We start from the raw sequence: 21,186 nt of genomic DNA, 5'->3' as shown, positions 1-21,186 counted from the left end.
ATATTCTAATCCACCCATTTCTGAATTCACTTTTTGACTAAACTTTTCAAGTACTTTTACCACCACTCCTGATATACCGATTGGTCTATCATTTGCCCCATAGAGTTAGATCCTCCTTTATGGAAAGGAATTATTTTCTCCTCCTTCCACTCTCGTGGGACTTTGCCAGAGCTGAGACTTAAACTAAACCACCTAGTTCAAGACATCGCCATTTCCCCTGCGCACTTTCTTAGGATACAAGCCGATTTCCCATCGAATCCCACAGCTGTATCTGTATTCGGATTCTGCAATATACTAAGTACCTCCAATTCTTTAGCCTGTGTTCTCACATCAGTCCCTCTCACTTCTGTCATTACAATATCGTTACTTGGATCACTGAAGAATGAATTTTAAGGGCTTAGTTATTGAATAATATACTGCATGCATATCACGAACATGACGTCAGACTTTATTAACCTCGACAATGCCAGAGGCACCGGATTTTTATTTGCTTTGTACATGCGATTAATTTTCAATGGAATAAAGATTTTTTTTTTTTTTTTGAAGACCTACGAGAACTCTTCCAGAGATATAGACTGTGTTATTTCGACGGAAAACCACTTAATTTTTTCCCCTTCACTTTTGAAAGTGAATATGGGATAAGGAATATCTTTGTCATGATAAATTTGGTTAATTTGAGAAAGCCTGTGACCGATTCTGGTTGGAATTTAACTCCACCCTCTACATTTGTAGCTTTTAAGAAGTTGATTTTAAGGAATTTAATGGCATAGGCAACTGCAGTTTATTGTTCTTTTTTCTGGGGTATTACTAGGGTATTCTCTCCTTTTGTTACCATTAATAGAATGATGTTCTCATCGAATGAAGATATCACCCTTTCCTTTTTTCTATAATTAACTTTTTGAAAATCAACCAAGTTAGCTTCTTGGTCTTGTGAGTCATGAGGATAAGACCTAGACACGAACTGAGATTGGGAGTTTGGAATCTCCTCAGGATTAAGATTGTTTGAATCGGAGAGACACAAACTAGACCAGGCCATCTGGCTTTAAATATATCAGCCTTGCGGAATTGTGCTATAACCTGATGGCGATATTAAAAGTCTTCCAATAATTCAGATCAGCCATGGGGAGGGGGGGGGGGTAATAAAACCCAAAACAAATGGAAAAAAATTCATCTGAATATTTCCTGTTCAAAGGGTTAAAAACAAAACAAAGCAAAACAAAACGAACCAAGCATGTAACCACAAAATTTAATCTAAAACCATGACTCTGAAATATAAATTTTGGCGGTTAACTTGATATATCACCGTAATCATTGAGCACTGAATTTTACCGATCATCGTCAAATCAGCAAAATGCGAAATTACGCCTATTAAACCGATTGTTTTTAGTAATGCACATAGGGATGGGACAATCTGAGATATTGCCGTGTGTTGTAGCAATAGCGTGTTGATAAGCAGTGATGCAACATTCACAAATCAAATATAAGCTTGCCATGAAATGAAAACTTTTAATATATGTGATATAAACTAAAGGGTTTCCTACATTTTCTCTAACATTGTTTTAGATGGCATCCGAAGAACTTTCAGACGATATTTCTTGCGAAAAAAATACCGACATCTGTGGTAATGTTTCATTTTTAATTTATGTTCACCGTATCTTATGTAGCTGTTATTCGCATTTCTGCCATTCACATCTGTGGTTTAATAATGCTGATTATTGTACGAAAATATATCAGTAATAGAAGTGCTGCTTTATTTAAAACGGGCCTAGTATATCGTAAGGTTTAATTAAGAGGAATTACTGAAACAATTTATTATCGAAGAGATACGAGGCATATTCATGGATTTTTTTAAAAAAAATAATAACGCCTTTAAAAATATTGATGTTTTGTTAATTAGTGTTAGTTGCCGGGTTATTCCAATTCACAATCCACTTGCTTTCCATTCATTAAATGCCTGTCAGATAGCTAATTGTATGTTTTCTCTGGCTAATTTGCTTTATTATTAAGTTTCTGGAAGAAATTCTTATCCCTAAGTTATCCTTAAGATGCACTCCAAGGATGGTTCATGCATTAATTAATTTTTACTCAACTTTGCATTTGTAAATGCAGAGCTTTTAAATTACACTGCTCCCCATGAATGTTGCAGTAAATTTGTATACTCGTTTGGGTAGTGTATTATACTTTGTGTACGTTATGTTAAGAGTCACTACCCAGACTAGTTTTGAAATGAAAAAGTGAAGATGTTCATCATGTGCCTGGAGTAGTATAAGGGGGCAAAAGAACTTGGTAATATTAGGAGGAAGTGAGAGAGGAAGATAGATAATAAACAAAAGGCCTCAGTTCCTTATATCATGTGAAACCAAAACCCACAGATGAGTGTTAACTTAGAAAAGGCTACCCAGGTGGTTAGCCTTTTCTAAGTTATCCAACTTGGTATTGTGTTCCAGTTTTCCTTGTAGTTGAAATAAGACTACAGTGAACTAAGAAGATGGATAGTGGGAAAAGTTTCTCTTAATAATAATAGATAGAATTTTATCTCTTCATGATGAATAACATGGGTGATCTCCACTATTTTGCCAAAAATGTGGTATCTCCCAGAATGCTTCTTTCTGAATGTAAAATTCAGACTGAACAATAGCATTTCCGTAATACAATATAAAGCATTTTAAGTCGTATTGATAGTTTTCAATAAACATGTTTTTTCCCTGAGATCGTTCTGAGCAATAAATACAAAATGTTATATTCAAGCAATGACAATCAAGGAAAAGAAGGAGCAGCCATAGTATTCAATACAAAATACGAGGCTAATCTTCTTGAATGGCAGTCAGGCTCAAGTAGAGTAATGTGGGCAAATATGAGAATGGGGAACTGGACAATGAGGCTTATTTGTGCCTATGGTCCCACAAAAAACAAGGTTCTACTAAGGTAGAAGTGGAGGAATTTTTTGAGGCTTTAGAAAAAGCAACTGACACACAAAAAAATGAAAAGTTGGTCCTTGTTGGTGATCTAAATAGCAGAGTAGGAAATGATTGTGAGACATACAAAAATATTTTGGGAAAATTTGGAGAAAAGAGCAAAGCTAATAATAATGGCAAATATCTGTTGGATTTCTGCTCAGGACATCGACTGGTTATTACTAACACCATGTTCCAACATAAAAATGTGCACAAATTCACATTGGAGAGAAGAGGCTAGGAATAAGAAAAGTCTCATTGACTATGTTATTTTTGATAGTGATGTTTTCTCCCTGGTGCAGGATACCAGAGTGTACAGAGGATTTGAAATTGGAAGTGATCACTATTTAGTCTTGAGCAGGATAAAATTGAATTTCACATTGAAAAGAATAACACGTAAGAAAGTTTTAAAGTGAATAAAAGTTGAGCAGCTCTCAGATGTGAACTGTAGACTAAAACACACAAAGATTATTGAAGAAAAAATGAAAGAGTTTGAGAACAGGAATCAAACCTTGGAGATTCAGTTGCAAACTCTGAAGAAAACATTGATTGATTCTGCTAGAGAGGCATGTGGTGAGGTTGTCTGTAAGGATAAAAAAATCAGAACTCCCTGATGGACACGGAAAGTTAAAGAGGCAGTGAAGGAAAAGAAGAAAGCATACCAAAAGTTCCTGTCAAATAAATCAGCTTGTGCTCTTAGAGAATATAGAGACAAATGCAAGAATGATAAACACGGTGTAAAACTAGCTAAACAAAAGTCATGGGAGGACTTTGGCAAGAATATAGAAAATAAATATCAAGAAGGTGGCAAAATATTCTGGAGGTTGTTGAAGAAGCTTAAGAATGGAGGAAAGACTGCTGTAAAAGGAATTAGAGATGATAAAGGTGACATGAAAACGGGAGGAAAAGACATCCTTGAAGTATTGAGTACTTACTTTGAAAAACTGCTAAATGAAACAAGCAGTGATGACAGCACAGTGGTAAAAAACACTAACCATGCATGCAGTCAGGAATACATATAGATACTAGAAGTAGAAAAAGCCATCAAAGGCTTGAAATGTGGAAAGGCAGCAGGAGTAGATGATATTCGACCAGAAATGCTGAAGTATGGTGGTATAAGAGTCTTACAGTGGCTGCACTGCATAGTTCAGAAAGCCTGGACAGAGGGACGAATTCCCGATGATTGGAGTAGAGCTCTCATAGTACTCATATATAAAAAGGGAAATAAATCTGCATGTGAGAATTACAGATGTATTTCCCTACTGAGTGTTCCTGGCAAGATCTATGCAAGTATACTTGAAAAACGGTTGAGAAGAATTGTGGAAGAAAAGCTTGGTGAAGAACAAGCTAGATTCAGTCCAAACAGATTGTCAGGATCAGATCTTCACTTTACGACAAATAGTTGAGAAAGCATGGGAATATAACAAAGATCTGTATTTAAGTTTTGTCAATCTGGAAAAGGCATATGACAAGGTGCCAAGAGAGAAGCTATTTAATACGGTGGAGTTATATGGTGTCAATGGGGACATTATATCAAGCAATACTTAGTCTTTATTTGAGTTGTAAGTCAGCAGTTAGAATTGAAGGAAGTACAGGAAGATGGTTTAATGTTAAATCTGGTGTGAGACAAGGATGTACATTATCCCCTCTGTTATTCATTATCTATATGGATGACATTATGAAGGAAAGTGGTATTAAACATGATATCAAAATTGGAGATGTTAATGTCAGCTCTTTGCTTTATGCGGATGATGTTATACTTCTAAATAAATCTGCAACAAGTCTGCAAGATTCTCTGACTAAATTGAATAGCTGTTGTAATAAATATGGTATGAAGGTCAGCAATAAAAAGACAAAAAAAAAAAAAAATCAGCTAACGCCTTTTTATTCCCGTATACAGAGAGTAGGCGAGGCCATTTAGCCCTATCTAACTTTTGGAGACTGAGTGGGCAGTTCAATCTCCACTGGTACCAATCAGAGATAGATGGCCCAAGGCTATCGCTAATTAAGCAGTACACAGTGAAGAGAGACGGCTCAAATGTGCCGCCATCTCGTGGTCCCTAACACTAACACAATATATTTAATGTCTGAAATAATGTGGGTTCTACGGTCGATTTTCTTGAGTTTACGGGACGAAAAACCCGAGTTTCCAGGAGGAAAAACCCGCTTGTCCGTGCCAGAGATCGACTAACTCGGGAACCGGTTGAAAAAAGGCTTAGAAAAATTTCCTATAGTCGCCGACTAGACTCGAAATCAAGTCTTGCTTCGTGCGGCCAAGCGCAGTGATGTGCAAACGCCAACACCACTGAGCTACACAGGCTTATAAAAAGACAAAGACAATGAAAATAGGCAGAATCATTGAAAATGTCAACTGTGTTGTGAATGGAGAACCTGTAGAACAAGTAAAACATTTCAGCTATTTAGGCACAATTTTTACTGAAGATAGTAAATTAAATATAGAAATAGACAGCAGAATCAGCAAAGCTGGTATGGTGGGAAGTCAATTGAATAAATTCATATGGAATAAGAGAGAAATTAGTTGGAACACTAAATTAGCTGTATACAAGACAGTGTTCAAACCAGTTTTAACTTATGAATCTGAGAGCTGGGTCAGAAGTAAAACACTTGACCAAAGACTAGAGACCACAGATATGAGAGTCCTGAGAAAGATTATAGGCATGAACAGATGGCATCAATGGCAATATCATATTAAAAATGAGGGTATTAGGAAAGAACTTGACATTGTCAGCATCCAGGAATGCGTTAGCAGAGCTAATCTCAGGTGGTATGGTCACTTAAACAGAATGGGCGAGGAAAGATTAAGAAAACAAGTGTTCTCTGCCAGGTTGGTAGCAAAACGACCCAGAAGAAGACTAAGATATAGGTGGATTGATACGGTACAAAGTGCCTTAGATGATAGAAATATAAGATCCGATAATGTTGGAGTCTTGACAAGTAATAGACTGATTTGGAGGAAAATTGTAGCTAGGAAATTAATAATGATGTAATTTTTTTCATGTAGTACTATCATATCCTGTACACCCCTTGAGGGTAAATGGCAGGAATTTGATGATGATGATGTTTTTTCCTAGCTTTCCATATATGGTATTTGACCTCATTAATTATAAATGCCCGAATTATTTTCATATTGATAATTAGTGAATGGTACTACAGAAGAGAAAAAAAAAGAAAAGAGAGAGTATCATGTTCTGCTATGTGTAATGGAATACTCAGCACATTACATAATCTGTTCAAAATATGAAAGACGAGAGCAGCTATAAAATTTGACTGTTTCAAATCTGTAAAAAGATGGCAACTAACACTAATTTACACCAATCTGTGACAAGTTATTCCACCATTTACAAGTGGAATGTAAACTGGTGGAATTTAAAAATTTCCAATCTCTGACACTGAAGTACCTCCATTTGATGGCATTTACTGGAAGGTGACCATGTATAATTCTCCATGCATGCTCTCTCCTGCTAGAGTTATGTGACCAGATGTACAGCATTATGCTGTATTGTACAGCATTAGTATGTGTACAGCAAAATGTACAGCATTTGAAATATTTTGTTCACCTTAACAGAAAGAGTAAACTACGAACATGCATTAGTTGTTTATTCTGAGGAACTTCTTCATGTAAAATTATTTTTTGATTATATGCCAAACTTTTAAAGTTCGACAATCATCGTCAATGAATGTAATCTAAATTTATGTAATACCAACGTTTTATGTTTTGTTTTTACTACTATAATTTACATAGTGTATGTTTAATGCATGTAATTTGTATTCTGTTTTATAAAACTATTACCTATTTTTACTGTGCAATTCACAACCATCTGTAACAAACTGTAACTGGGATAATGCCCGTAATAAACATTATTATTATCATAAAACAAAGTTTAGATATGATATCTGTTGCTTTTAAATTTCATTCATAAAATAAACAATTGTGTGTGACAGCAAAAGCTGTATTTTCCCTTTTTTTAATAATAAAGGTAATTTAAGTTATTGTTAGTTTGAGGTCTTTCAGTACTTCACTCATGTCAATACAAAATCAGATAATGCCCGTAATAAACATTATTATTATCATAAAACAAAGTTTAGATATGATATCTGTTGCTTTTAAATTTCATTCATAAAATAAACAATTGTGTGTGACAGCAAAAGCTGTATTTTCCCTTTTTTTAATAATAAAGGTAATTTAAGTTATTGTTAGTTTGAGGTCTTTCAGTACTTCACTCATGTCAATACAAAATCAATTGTGGAGCAATGGAAACCACGAAATGATATATTGACCATGGTTAAAGAATGATATTTTGTTGTATGTTTCAAAATCATAGTATTACAATTGTTGTTTTTGATATCATAGATCCCAGGTATTCGTAAAAGTGATACTTTGCTATATCGTTTTTTATATGTTTAAAAATTGGAAAGTTTATAATTATTTTAAAATATTTTATTATTTTTTAATAATCAGGTTTAAACCATGTCAGTAAAAAGAAAATGAAGGGATTGCAAACTGACAGATAATTTGAAAAAAGAGTATCCATTTATTAAGGAGTATGAACAGGAGGGATATGTTTCATGTACAATCTGTTTGGGAAACTTTTCTGTGACCTGTGGAGGAAAGCACGATATCACAAGGCATTTAGCTTCTGATAAGCATAAGAAAGCTCTACAGGCAGCTTCATATGTAAAGATGACTGATTTTCTCCGTCAAACTGAATTTGGGATGAAAGAAAGAGAATTTTCTTTCCATACCATATATCACAATCAAACTTTTAGATCCATGGACTGTACATCCAAACTGATTCACAAATTATTCGACAGCAAATTCAAATGTGCAAGGACAAAAGCAGAAGCTATCATCAAGAATGTGTTAGCATTGAAAGAGCTTGGTAAGGAATTACAAAATATAAACTTTATATCTGTGTTTTCTGATGCATCAAACCATAAAGATGTAAAACTTTTCTACTATTATTTGTTATTTTGATTCAAAAAGTGGTGAAGAATAAGATTATTGGTTTTGTGTCCAAATATTCCCAACCTGGGGAAACTGCAGAGCTTATCAGCAATTCTGTCTTAACTGTTCTTGAAAAAAACAACTTATCTAAGAAGGTTGTTGCATATTGTGCTGATAATGCAAATACCAATTTTGGTGGTGTAGCTAGAAAGGTATTAACAATGTCTTCACTATACTGAACAGAAGTTTAGAGCAAAATATTATTGGAGTAGGTTGTGCAGCTCATATAGTTCACAATGCCATTCAAACTGCTGCTGAACTTTTACCACCAGACATAGTCTATTGTAACAAAAATTTATAGCCATTTTTACATTTACACTGTCAGAGTAGAATCTTTGAAAGAACTCTGTGAAGAAGCAGAAGTTGAATATCACAAAATACTAGGCTCCAGTAAAACTAGATGGCTAGCTTTAATTCCTGTGATTGAGAGGATTCTGAAATTGTATAGTCCATTAAAGTCATATTTCTTATCCTTTGATAAGTGTTCATCTCTTTTTCAATGATAATACCTCTCAGTTGTGGTTAACATTTCTTCATAGTCAGGCATCAGTATTTGAGGCAGTAGTCAGAAACATTGAAGGAAATGATTGCACAATAATGGAAGTCTCAGAGGAATTTGATATGCTAAAAGAAAAATACAGAGAATTTCTCGAATCAAACTACGTTCCTATTCGCATAAGAATAGATTTTAGAAAATGAGGGAAGCATAAAAAAAAATTGTTTATTTCTCATGTTAAAAGTTTTTACAGTAACTGTTTGGAATATTTGGACATGTGGTCATCCCAGTTCCTGGAAATCAAGACATTTAAATGGGTGAATCTTAAAAGTAGGATATCATGGCATGATTTTGAAGCATCGTTGTAGTATATAGATGCTAATTTTGGAAAAAAAAATCATATCATGGAATATATGAAAATAACCTTTCATAAAAATGATGAGGTTTCTTGTTTAAAGAAGTATATAATTGATTCAAACATTGAAGAATGGAAGGAGAAAAAACTCCTACAGGAGATAGATGAGTTGAGATATTTGCATTTTTTGAGAAACAAAAAAGTGCTCTATGGTAATATAAAAAAAAAAAAAACCAGTGGAATTTGCCCTTTGCTTACCTGGGACAAATGCTGTTACAGAAAGAGTATTTTCAGTTGTGAATAAATTATGGACTGCAGAGAAAACACAATTAAAACTTGAGACAATAAAGGCCATTCTTATTGTGAAATATAACATGGTTGATTCCTGTGAAGATTTTATGAGTGAAATATCAGAGGATGATGAATTATTGAAAATAATTCATTCTTCCGAAAACTTTGTTTAAATTGTTCATTTGGAGAGTTTTAATAGATATTCATTGTATAAGATAAATAAGTTTTGTGTGATATTTACTTTTGCATATATTATTAAGAATTTAAATAAAAGTTGCTTTTAATAAATATCTATTCATTGTATAAATAAAATAAGTTTTTTGGGGGATATTTACTTTGCATCCATTATTGAGAATTTAAATAAAAATTTCTTGATAGTTTAGCAGTAACAATATTATTGATTAGTAATAATAACAAGAATAAAACCAGAATGTTTTATTGAAAAGGTATGATTATGTTTCTGTTGGGATAAGAAATACAGCAATTTTAGAATATACGCCTGGAGGGAAGGTAAACCTGCAAAGCAGGAAACAAAAGTTATGCAACAGTGGAACGTGTCCAGCATTGGTCCTTGGAGGGAAGGCAAACCTGCAAAGCAGGAAACAAAAGCTATGCAACCAGTGAAACATGTCCAGCATTGGTCCTTGAATAATCTGGTCACTATATAGTTAGAGTATCCTTGTAACTTTATTAAATTGTTAAAGTATCATTGTTAGTACCTAGATGTGGAAGTTTCTGGCAGAATATTTCCATGTGTGCAAGTTCTGTTATTGATGGGTAGTGTTGGTACTGAGATGATGTAGCAGTCTTGGGGTTAGGTTAGGTATAGAATGCTGTGGTATTCAGGAACAAACTCTACCCTTGTGCCATTGTAATCATTTATTCCAAATAGTAAGAGATGAAATATTCAGTAGCTTGAAAAGTGCATGTGTGATTGAAATATTTTGTGAGGATTTTTGAGGCTGTATTGTCTAAATAGAATTTTAATACATTTTTCTTTGATATCTGAAAAACTTCATTTTTAATTTCTTTGTATTTTTGGCCAGACCAAAAAAACAACAGCATAGATTTACTGTATAGTTATGTACAGCTGAGCAGAAAATATTATGGTTTTAAGTAGTTGACTTTAGAAGAAAAGGACAGTGGCCTGGTTTTTCCACCTGGTTCAAATTGCTTTTGTGTATAAGTTCTTGAACCAGTGCAAGCTCATTACTTGAGAAAGAAGTAATATTTATTTGAATAAGCTAGACTGATGGGCAAATGAATGGGGATGTCGGTTTAACACAGCAAAATGTAAGGTCTTGAGGTTTGGGAAACATCGATGGGACATTGCATACTCTATGGGGGGAGTTATTCTGGAGGAAGCAGGGGAGACAAGAGATCTGGAGTTGATGATTGATAGAAACCTGAAATTTAGGGGACATATTGCAAAGGTAGTGAAGGTAAGACAGAGGATTGCTGCAATGATGAGAAGGACACTGACCTGCAGAGATAAAACAGTTATCATTCCGTTGTATAAGACCCTGATCAGACCACACTTGGACTATCGTTCTCAGATATTTCCCAGGATTTGAAGGGGATAAATTAACTGTGGAAAGGATACAAAGATGGTTTCAGGACTGTACAATGATAGTTATGAGGATCGGCTGAGGGAATGTGGACTGCAGAGTTTGGTGGATAGAAGGAGGGATGATATGATTGAGACTTTTAAACTGTTGAGAGGGTTACAGGGTTGACACTGGAGAGTTCTTTCGCTTGGTTGAACAGCGGGAAGCAGTGATGACAAGAGGCCATCCTTGGAAGTTACGAAAGGAAATTGCGAGGAAGAGGGTGAGGAGTGGTTTCTTTGCATGGAGGGCGGTTGAACCATGGAATGCATTGCCTGATGGAGTGGTGAGAGCGAGAACGGTCAATGAGTTTAAGGAGTGGTATGATAGACTTTGTGTTTCTTAGGAAGGACCTCCCATGATGAGTCTTTTGACTCCATGAAGGCCTGAATAATAATAATTATTTGTTAATAAATGCATGCATTTATAAGCATTCCATTTAGGCTTTTATTTTTGTAGACAGAATACGTCTTAAGCTTGCTCGGCAATAATCGAGCTTTGCGTTGTGTGTTGAAGTCCAATGCTTGCTCGTCTAGTCAAAGCTACCTTGGCTTGCTCGGTTGTGGGAGCTTCCAGGTCCTTGCTGCAGCGCTGTGATTTCATGCTCGCACATAGCCATTTCTGCTCCCTTCACATCATCTCACTCTGTTGCTTAAACACAGGCGATACGCAGTCAACGTAACCAGTGAGCTTCAGCCAGCCGTTACAAGTGTGTGTGTTGCTTGGGAAAATTAAGTTATAACCAACTTTTTATGACGATGTTATTGACCAGTTCATAAAGAAGAACCGTAGGGCAGAATTTGTATTCAAGTAGCTAAATTGAAAAAGATACAACATTTATTTTACAAATGATATTGTATTTGTATGATTAAATGTACATGAAGTTCTAAATATACAGTATAGTTTTAAATGGTCAGGTAAATTCATTATTTCGCTAATTAGACTTCAATCACACCTCTCACTCCCTGAATGATAACAACGCAAGCGTGAATTTCATTACCAGCATTCGCCCCTGCAGGATTCCATCTTTGATAAATTTCTAATTTTGTCTTGCCATTGTTAGTATTTTACCAAAATACCAAAAAAAAAAAAAAAGTATATTAAATTATTATCCCTAACCTGCACATTACATTCATATGCATATGCTAATATTTGATATCACTTCACAATTGAGAGAATTGTTATTCCTTGCACAGCATATGAATGGCTAACTTCCTGTAAAAAAAAAAAAAAAATCAACACAGTACTAGCCACTGAATTAGAAACTTTTTATTTAATATTGTGTTGGATCTCCTTTAGCCCAAATTAGCACATACGTAGTTTAGCAAAGATTTCACAAGGTGTTGGATTGTATCTATGTCTACAACAGAATGATATGTTGTAGCATCTCCTTTATCTCAACCCCATGTATCAAAATACATTGGGGTGGGGGGATTGAGTTTGGGAGAATATATATGGAGCAGAAGATGGGCAGACAGGGGATAGTGATGAGAAATTGCAGATAGCAGACAGCATGAGTAGGACTGGTTATAGACCAAGAAATGAAGTCATGTTTATTTATGAATGCAAGAAACATCAGAAATAAGGGAGATGAAATTTGTTTCATTAATTGAGTCTGTGTGCCCAAAAATAGTTGGAATAAATGCAACATCATTGGCTGAGAATAGAAATGGAGGAATATGATGTTTTTTTTTGTGTGTGAAGATAGGAAAGGCAAGAAGGGAGGAGAAGTGCTATTGATGATAGCAGGGGAATTATGTCTGTGCAAGGTTGAGATATAAGGAGAAAAAAGTTGCAGTGGTTTTGAATTAGTATGGTGTTGAAGTGGAGGTTGATAGAATGAGATATTTGGTGGGGTTTGCTATGGGCCAGTGAATGTGGAAGGTGAGACAAAGAAATGTATATGCAACTTGGCTTAGTTAGTAAGGAAAGGGTTTCAACTATGGCAATATTGATTGGAATGAATAGATAGCATCAGGGAATAAGGAGAATTGAATTTCTTGAGTTCTTAAGGGACAACAAGGCACATGAGGGCTAAGAGTCTTAGATCTGACATTATCAGAGGATGTGATTGTGAAAACGGAGTGTCTAATCTTCTCCTGGATGGATAGAGTGACCATGAAGTGATCACCTGCTTTGCAGCCAGACCCATGAAAACTTCTATGAAGAAGGGATATATGTGGAATTACAAGGCTGGTGATTATGGAAAGCTTAAGAGACAACTGGTTGCTATAGCGTGGAAAGAGGAGTTGAGTGGGAAGGATATAGATGCTGTGTGGACATTGATCAAGAGCTATTTAGCAGCATCAGTGTATTCCAAAGGTGAAAAGGCTATACTTGGTAAGAGTAAAATGGATGTGTGAAATCTGGAAAAAGGTAAATGTTGGTAATGATCAGTTGCATGAAGAGTACAAAGAGCAGGCCAGGAAGGTACTCATATGGTAAAGGCAGCAAAAGTGCAGTATAAAGACATTAGCTAATCTAGCTAAGAAAAATCCTAGTGAGTTCTTTTGATATGTAAGTAGAAAGAAAAGTGGTAAGTAGAAGGAAAAAGGACTATGAGAGGATGATGCTAGTTTGACACTGGCATGTTTTATTTATGCCATACAAATAAATAAATAAATGGTCACCCCTTACTAGTCATGCTTCGTTGCCTATAAATTGTAATGCTTATCCATATTTATGACTTTTTTCTTTATATTCCCTCCATGCTACTGATCCATTTAACTTCCACATGGTTTATTTTACTGACAATAAGTATGCAGTCTGATACTGCCTCCCTCAAAAAACTCTCCAACCATTTCCAATGCATTATTTATATTCTTCTCTTGTAGCTTCTCATGCCATTGGCACCACTCCAAGCTGCCTCTTAAAGGTGTCATAATTGCTGACTTGTAGTTCCACATATACACCTTATTAAATGAGAACTCTATGTTTAGCAATGGACAAGACTGCATAGTCATTTTTCCTGATTGGAGGCAGATTAATAACTACTTTGGTTATGGATACATCTTCTGATGCTATTATCAGATCCAGAAATCTCAAACTCTTAAGTCCTCTCCTGCAGATAATTATTCCTTAGTAATTGTATAAATTTCTTTTCCATCTTGTCATGTGCCTTTCCCTTCCTATAATCTATGTCCTTATAGTTAAAGTCACCCATGATAATTGCTTGAAGTCTGAAGCAATTATCATGGGTGACTACACTGATACAGATTAGCACCATACATTGATGGTGCTAATCTGTTGGCACATGGCATCCTCCCACTTAGAAGCAACAAACAATACGTTTTGTACTGTTTGTCTTTATCATCAGTACTCCCCCCCCCCCTCCTGTTTCCTCTATCCTCTCTGAAAATACAATATTCTTATTATTATTATTACAGGCTACTCCAAAGAGACTCATTGAGAGAGGCCCTAAACATCATGTCAAGAACTATCCAACATTTACGCAGTATCTATCATACTTTGCTTTGAACCCATTCACAGTCATGGCGCCCATAACAGACTGGCACCCTATTCCACTCATTCACTACTCTCTAAGCAAAAAAACCTTGGTTCTAACCCTTGTTTACACTCTTACTAAGTTTCCATGGATGGCCCCTAGTTCTCCCACCACCAGACCTGTTCTGAAAAATTTCCTCTGAATTAATCTTGTCAAAACCTCTCAGTAATTTGTATGTCTCAATCATATCACCCCTTTTCTGTAACCCACAAATTTTCAACCTGTTCTCCTAAGGTTCATTTCATAGACTTGCTACTATCTTGGTCCTTTACATTCTATTCCTATAACTAAATCATCTATCAACTGAGTCTAACTAATGCTGATAATTTTTGGCAAAATCCAACTGACCAATGCCCAAAACTCTTAACCTTTATTTCTGGTGCTTCAGACATTCATATACCTGAACTTTCAACATTCCAATCACACTCATTTGTGACAGAGGTGAGCAGATCCTTACCTGACTGCCTCCCCCCCCAAAAAAAAAACACCATTACTTTCCTTGATTCTTTCTGCCTCTCATTAAACACTTTCTACAATCATCTAATTCAGACCAAATGCAATCCACGAGGCCTGTACAACATCTTTCATTCATCAAATTCACTTCAGATATATGAGGGTGGTCTGAAAAGTTCTCGGCCTAACAATGAAAAAACAAATTTATAATTTCAAAATTATTTTTATTTTTCAGCATAATCTCCCTTAAGACTAATACTGTACATTTATTCCAGCGCCATTATCCCGTCCCTGTAGTGGTTCTCAGTAAGATCTGCAAAATACCCCTCTACAGCTGCAATCACCTCTTGATTCGAAGAAAAACGCTGACCAGCGAGGAAGAGTTTTAGTTTTGGGAAGAAATAGAAGTCAGAGGGATCCAAATCTGGGGAATAGGGTGGATGTTCAAACAATTCATAGTGCAGATTCCTTAATTTTCCCCTTTTCAAAACACCTTTGTGGGTAGGTACATTGTCCTGATGAAAGATGATTTTTTTTTCTTCTGCAAACCAGGTCTTTTCTCATGAATTTTTTCATCTAGTCTGGTTAAAAGATCAGAATAATATTCTCTGGTTATTGTTTTACCCCTTTCAAGATAATTAATAAAAAAAATGCCTTTAGCATCCCAAAACACCGATGCCATGACCTTTCCTGCTGATGGAACTGACTTTGTCTTCTTTGGCACTGAACAACCGTCTTCTGTCCACTGTTTTGACTGCCGTTTGGATTCTGGTGTGTAATGGCAAATCCAAGTCTCATCCATAGTAATAAATCAACACACAAAATCAGTTTTATTCTTGTTAAAATGCTCCAAGCACTGTTCAGAGATTTTCATGCGAGTGCGTTTTTGATCTACTGTGAGCAAGCGCAGCACCCATCTTGCGCAAAAGGTTTTCATTTGCAATTCTTCATGCAAAATATATCGTACACATTCTTCTGAAATGTCTATAGTCTCAGCAATTTCACACACTTTGACTCACCGGTCATTCAATACCATATCGTGCACTTGATATGATTTCTGGTGTTGTTACGCTTTTTGGACGTCCTTCACATGGATCATCGTCAAGGCTGGTACAGCTGCATTTAAACTCAGCAGCCCATTTCTTAATTGCCGAAAATGAAGGAGCAGAATGTCCATAAACCTTTATGAACTTCAAATGAATTTCTTTTGGCATTAAACCTTTTGCAAAGAATGTTATAACTGCACGATACTCAATTTTATTCATTTCAAGGGATACAGACAACACTTTTGCTTCAGACAGCTGTATAAAACAAACTACTTGTTAGAATGACTTGCAGTTTCACATGGATGTTTATGACAGATGTACCAACATAGAAAAAGAAATCTTGCTGATAGTGTTGCCATCTGTGGTCAAGACCGAGAACTTTTCAGACCACCCTCGTATATAAACTGCACATTAAATCAACAAAAATTACACAATAACTGCAATAAATTTTAATGAAAAGTACATATACTGAAAATAATAGTAGATCATCAGTGTGTGTGGAAACAGTAAGCAAATCAAAGAACAGGAATAAAGTGTACAAAACAATAATTTTACGAATTAAAAACAGTTGCTGCATGCTAGAAATTAATATTAAAATTATTGATATTAACATAAGATGAGAATCTCCCAAACTTTTGGGGAAGAGACAGTCATTCAAATTTAGCATAGACTGATGTAAAAGGGCTTCACAACTTCCTTTAAAACTGCTTCTATGGAGAAGACGAGCTTTATTACACACTATAATGTGTTTAATGTCAGTGCAATACTGTGCCAGACCAGACTTTTGAGATTTCACATATTCAATGTATTGATGTTCATTAATTCTTTTTTTCCACAGAATGGCCTGTCTGCCCAAAGTATGTCAAATTACATTCACAAGGGATCTGGTAAACACCAGCTAAAGATAGAGGCAACAGTTTATCTTTTGTAGATGGTAACAGATGAGAAATTTTGTTGATAGGAAAGTGTGTAGGATTAAGTTGAAACTTGTTCAAATTCTACCAATTCTAATTTGGCATGAGGCATGATTTTTAGCTGATAAGACATTCTGTGGGGGGAAGAATTAATGAACATCTTTTTACTACACTATGTGAAGCCTCAAAAATCTGATCTGGCACAGTATAGTATTGCCTAATATTTCATCATTCTGATTCAAACTTAACTTGAATCAGAATGACAAAATATTTATACCTTCATGGAAGTTTATTACTATAACTATTCTGTAATTTTGTTTCATAGTTATACAACAACCACAAGTACCTTTAAAAAAATTAGGCTGTTCTTTGCGGAACAAAGAATTAATGAACATCAATACTATGTTGAATACGTGAAACCTCAAAAGAATGATTCTCTCTCTCTCTCTCAAAAGTTTGGATGATTCTCTTATGTAAAAATCAAAAAGTTTTAATATTATTTATTTTTAATATTAATTTCTAGCATGTGGCAACCATTTTTAATTGTTAAACTGATTGTTGTATACACCTTGTATTCCTGTTCTTTGATTTGCTTGTTGTTTTCATATGCTGATGAATGATGTACTATGAAATATTTGTACTTTCATTAAAGTTTATTACTCTGGTTATTGTGTAATTTTGTTGTGTTTTAATGAACATCTCAAATGTAAAACTGTATGTTTTGCAGTTGAGATATTTGTCCGACTGGTGAGCTGATATAAAATTTTTCAACTCCTGTATATAAGCCGTCCATGTAGTTAGCGTAGTGGCTATGTGCTTCACAACTATATACCTGGGGAAGGAGTGTTCTAGGTTCGATTCCCGTCTATGGAGCTTAAGGATCTTCCTCAGTCATAGCCAAGTTAGCCGGTCTTGGGTGGACAGTAAGGTTTTCTCCACCAGTTTATCTGGGGTTTTTCGTTCTGCAAGTGGCAAACTGGCCCTGTGAACACACACACGGATTACAGTCATGAATTCACCCTTAGAGAATGCAGCAGAGGAATGGCGAACTGGCTGCATTAATACCCCAGTAACCCCCTCGTTAGGAGGGGGACTCAACCCGTCCTAGATGGATGAGAAGGATAGGAGTATATGAGCTATTAGAACCATGTAAAATTTGAGATTTACTCTTTTTTTTTTTTTTTCAGAAATTACATGTTAAAAGGTTAAGCTACTTATGTATTTATGTGCTTATTTCTCAATGTGTGGTAAATATAACAAGATGAATTGTCAAGTACAATTTATCAATTTTTTTTTTTCTTTTGCTTCAGGTAACCCAGAAAAATTAGAAGACAAAATTTTATGTCAGTTCTTTCTGGAGGGTAAATGTCGTTTTGGATCCCAATGCCGAAACCAGCATATTCAACAGTCTGAGAATGAGTCAGTCCTTGGCATTGAGCAAAGTCAACCCACAAAATCTAAAATGAATAAAAAAGCAAAAAGTGGAATTTCTTCTTCAGGCAAAAAAGCTCCCATGAAGACATCAGCTGATGTTATATCTAGAATTCTTTGGGACTCTGTCCTTCCCAAACAACATTTTGTAATTGGATATTTAGACAGGTTTCTAGGAATTGTAGAACAACCTTTCACGTTGTTTGACTGGAGTGATCTTGCAACAGTTGACAACTATAGTTTAGCTATTCCTAAACATCGTATACAATATTTTAAATATAAGCACAAGAAAGTGTGGGACAAAAATGAACGACTGGACTTGATATTTGGATCGACTGGTGCAGATATCAGAATTACAGATGTCATGAAAAAGGTAAACGAGGAAGAACTTATGGAATCCATTACAGATGACACACTAGACTTACAACTGTGTTGTGAGAATGAAACAAACTCATTTCATGATGTGTCAGAATCAAAGCCAAATTTTTTTTTAGCTGTGAGAATTAACAAAACTATTGGTGAAAACCTTCAAGAAGTGATAGAATATATAAAGAGCAAAAATCCTTTACCTGAATTACAGTATTTATCAACAAATACTTTTCATCTCACCCTCACTTTATTAAGAATAAATTCCACAGCTGATGTTTCAAGCGTTATTAATGCATTGCAGGCTGCTAAAACAAAAATTGCAGAAGGTTTTAATGATATACAATTGAAAGGACTTAATAATTTTAAACAAAGAGTATTATATGCCCAGGCAGACATGACACCAAAGCAGAAAACCTGTCTTTCAGAATTAGAACATATTGTTGGCAGTGGTGGTGGCAAAATCTGTAGGGATTTAGATTTTATTCCTCATGTTACTTTAGCAAAAATCAACAGAAAATGCACAAAAGAGATAAAACTTTTAGATTTGCAATGGTATGCACCCTTTGCAGAAAAATATTTTGGCAGTCAAAAAGTAGATAAAATTGCTTTATGTCCTATTGGAGATGGTTACAGAGAAGAGGATGGTTTCTATGTATGTGCTACAGAAATCAGCTGCACCTGAAGTGGAATATATATATATATTATGTGTAACTGTTTATACATAGGAATTTTACATATTGCAAAAATTGATTTTGCACTATATTATTTTTTGAAAATCTGTTGGAGTTAATAAACTGCCAATATATTGACTTGTTTTGCTAGAGAAAACCATTATCTCTCAACTAGTGAATGATAATCAATATGGATTCTGCCACTCTTGATCAGTAGGGTATCTATCCTGCTTTATGTTGCCCACTTTTGGACAAATAGGCCATGAAATGTTTGGAAAATCTCAGTTGCTCTTATGGTTTTCTGAATTCTGCAACTGAGTTTCCCCCTTTCTGTTGGGGGTGCATATTACATATGCTAGTAGACAGGGCTGTTCCATGAGTTTGCGTTGCCTGGGTTCAAAATTTTTGTGCCTCCCTTCCATTAAAAATAAAAGATCCCAAAGTACAATAACACATCAAGAATCACATTATTATACTGCACGTTAAGAGGAATATATGTTAAAATAAAGAAAAAACACAAATAGTAAAAAAAAAAAAAAAAAAAAAAAACTTATTTTTATTAATTTCCTACTGAGATGTTCTTCTGACTTGTTACAGAAAAATCTTTTATATCTTCTAAATCTAAATTGCTACATACAGTGAAATCTCTTGTAACTGGCAATACCAAACAACTGCACTTTCGAAGGTCGAAATTTAGCCTATGAGATAAGAAAAATATGCAATGGCTTGCATTCTGGCAACACTCATATGTACAGCTGAGTTGCTGTACATTGTATACGCAGTGAATTTTTAAAGCTCCAGCGACACTCTTGTAAGCAGGCAGACATTCGAAGTTGTGTTATGTCGTCACACTAAGAAATTCACAACTTTCATGTGATAATATGTACTATAATTTTTAAATGCTGTATAAATTTGATTTTGTGAAATATAAAACCATGTGTATGTGTTTTAAATTTTAAAAAAATCTGCACGATTTTTGATGTTATTTATTTAATTATGGCCAGCAGATTGAAAAACACAACCAACGAACTTCGCATGCTGCAATTTCTACAGATGGCAATCGCAAAACATGAACAGATAAGTTCTTGAAATATATATTCAATTATCCAGCAAAATCCTGTTGTTGCTGGTTAAGAGAGATTCTACTGTATTTCATTTTCTATACTTAATATGGATACTTTTTTTAATCTTTCTTGTGACATATTCAATCATAAGTGATTTTTTATTCATTTTAATTTTGAAACGGATCTTTCTCCAGAAGCACCTGTTAATTGTATTGTTAAAAAAATACGTAAAGCTATTACCAAATTCGGAAATAACATTAAATTATTTTCAAATATAAATTGCAAAATATCTAAACATGTCATATGTAGTTTTAAATAATCTTTAATAGTGTCTAATTCATTGCATAAATCTAAGGCCTCTCGCATTCAAAGGTCAAATATGCACAAACAGTTCAGTGTATTGTAGAAAGTTTTTTTACCTTGGGTATACTATACGTTAAAGATACCAAACACTTTTATAAACTTGGTTTTAATCTTTTATCCCAAGTAAGCAAACAAGCAGGTAAGTCAAGTTTGCACCTGAAGTATTTCAAGGTCTGAGACAACTCATGGTAAAGGTGGAGTAAGCTGTGATCACTTTCTTTAGTAGCTCCCCTAATGCAAAGCACATCTCCTTGCGGACATGTATGATGCTATGCATTAAGGGAAGGGCCACTACCCAGACTGGTTTCAACCTTTATCGAGGTCTAGTCAATGGGAGCCAGACCTTGAGATGCCAAGGTTGAAATAATGCAGAACTTATAAATTTTACCTATATAAGTTGCTACAAGGTGCAGAATTGTCATCAATCATTCCCTCATTCTTTCCTCTAAATGTCTTAAAACACATGCAGCAGGTTTTCAGTGCTTCTTCACAGTTATGCAATTTATTTCTTTCCCACTTCATCATTCATTCCTTTCTTCCTTCTAGTATTTCCTAAAGAGTATAATCTACAGCCTTCTCCTTTCACTTTATCAATTGAACTAAAGTACTATAGGTTAAACTAGCTCTCGTGTATGGTATTA

At 34.9% G+C, this 21,186-nt stretch overlaps 1 protein-coding gene across 1 annotated transcript; it reads left to right on the top strand.

Moving 5' to 3' along the window:
* Window positions 1-1,438: 1,438 nt before the first annotated feature.
* LOC150109698 (uncharacterized) lies at window positions 1,439-20,273 on the top strand. The gene is made up of 2 exons (XM_090409778.1): window positions 1,439-1,621; window positions 17,958-20,273. Exons 1-2 carry the CDS (start codon window positions 1,564-1,566, stop codon window positions 19,127-19,129), a joined length of 1,230 nt encoding a protein of 409 aa, XP_090265904.1. The 5' UTR covers window positions 1,439-1,563; the 3' UTR covers window positions 19,130-20,273.
* The last annotated feature ends 913 nt before the right edge of the window (window positions 20,274-21,186 follow it).

This window comes from Typopeltis vanoorti, chromosome 2 (assembly GCF_054136105.1).
Source record: "Typopeltis vanoorti isolate ZY-2024b chromosome 2, IOZ_Tvanoo_1.0, whole genome shotgun sequence".
Lineage (NCBI taxonomy): Eukaryota > Metazoa > Arthropoda > Arachnida > Uropygi > Thelyphonidae > Typopeltis > Typopeltis vanoorti.
Note: the sequence above shows the minus strand (reverse complement) of the source record. Positions and strands in the feature narration are given on the sequence as shown.

Bases quoted from the DNA above. Each gene is read 5' to 3' on its own strand.
- LOC150109698 (XM_090409778.1), top strand. From the start codon at position 1,564: ATGGCATCCGAAGAACTTTCAGACGATATTTCTTGCGAAAAAAATACC. The intron at 1,622-17,957 runs GTAATGTTTCAT...CTTTTGCTTCAG, and splicing joins AAAAAATACCGACATCTGTG to GTAACCCAGAAAAATTAGAA.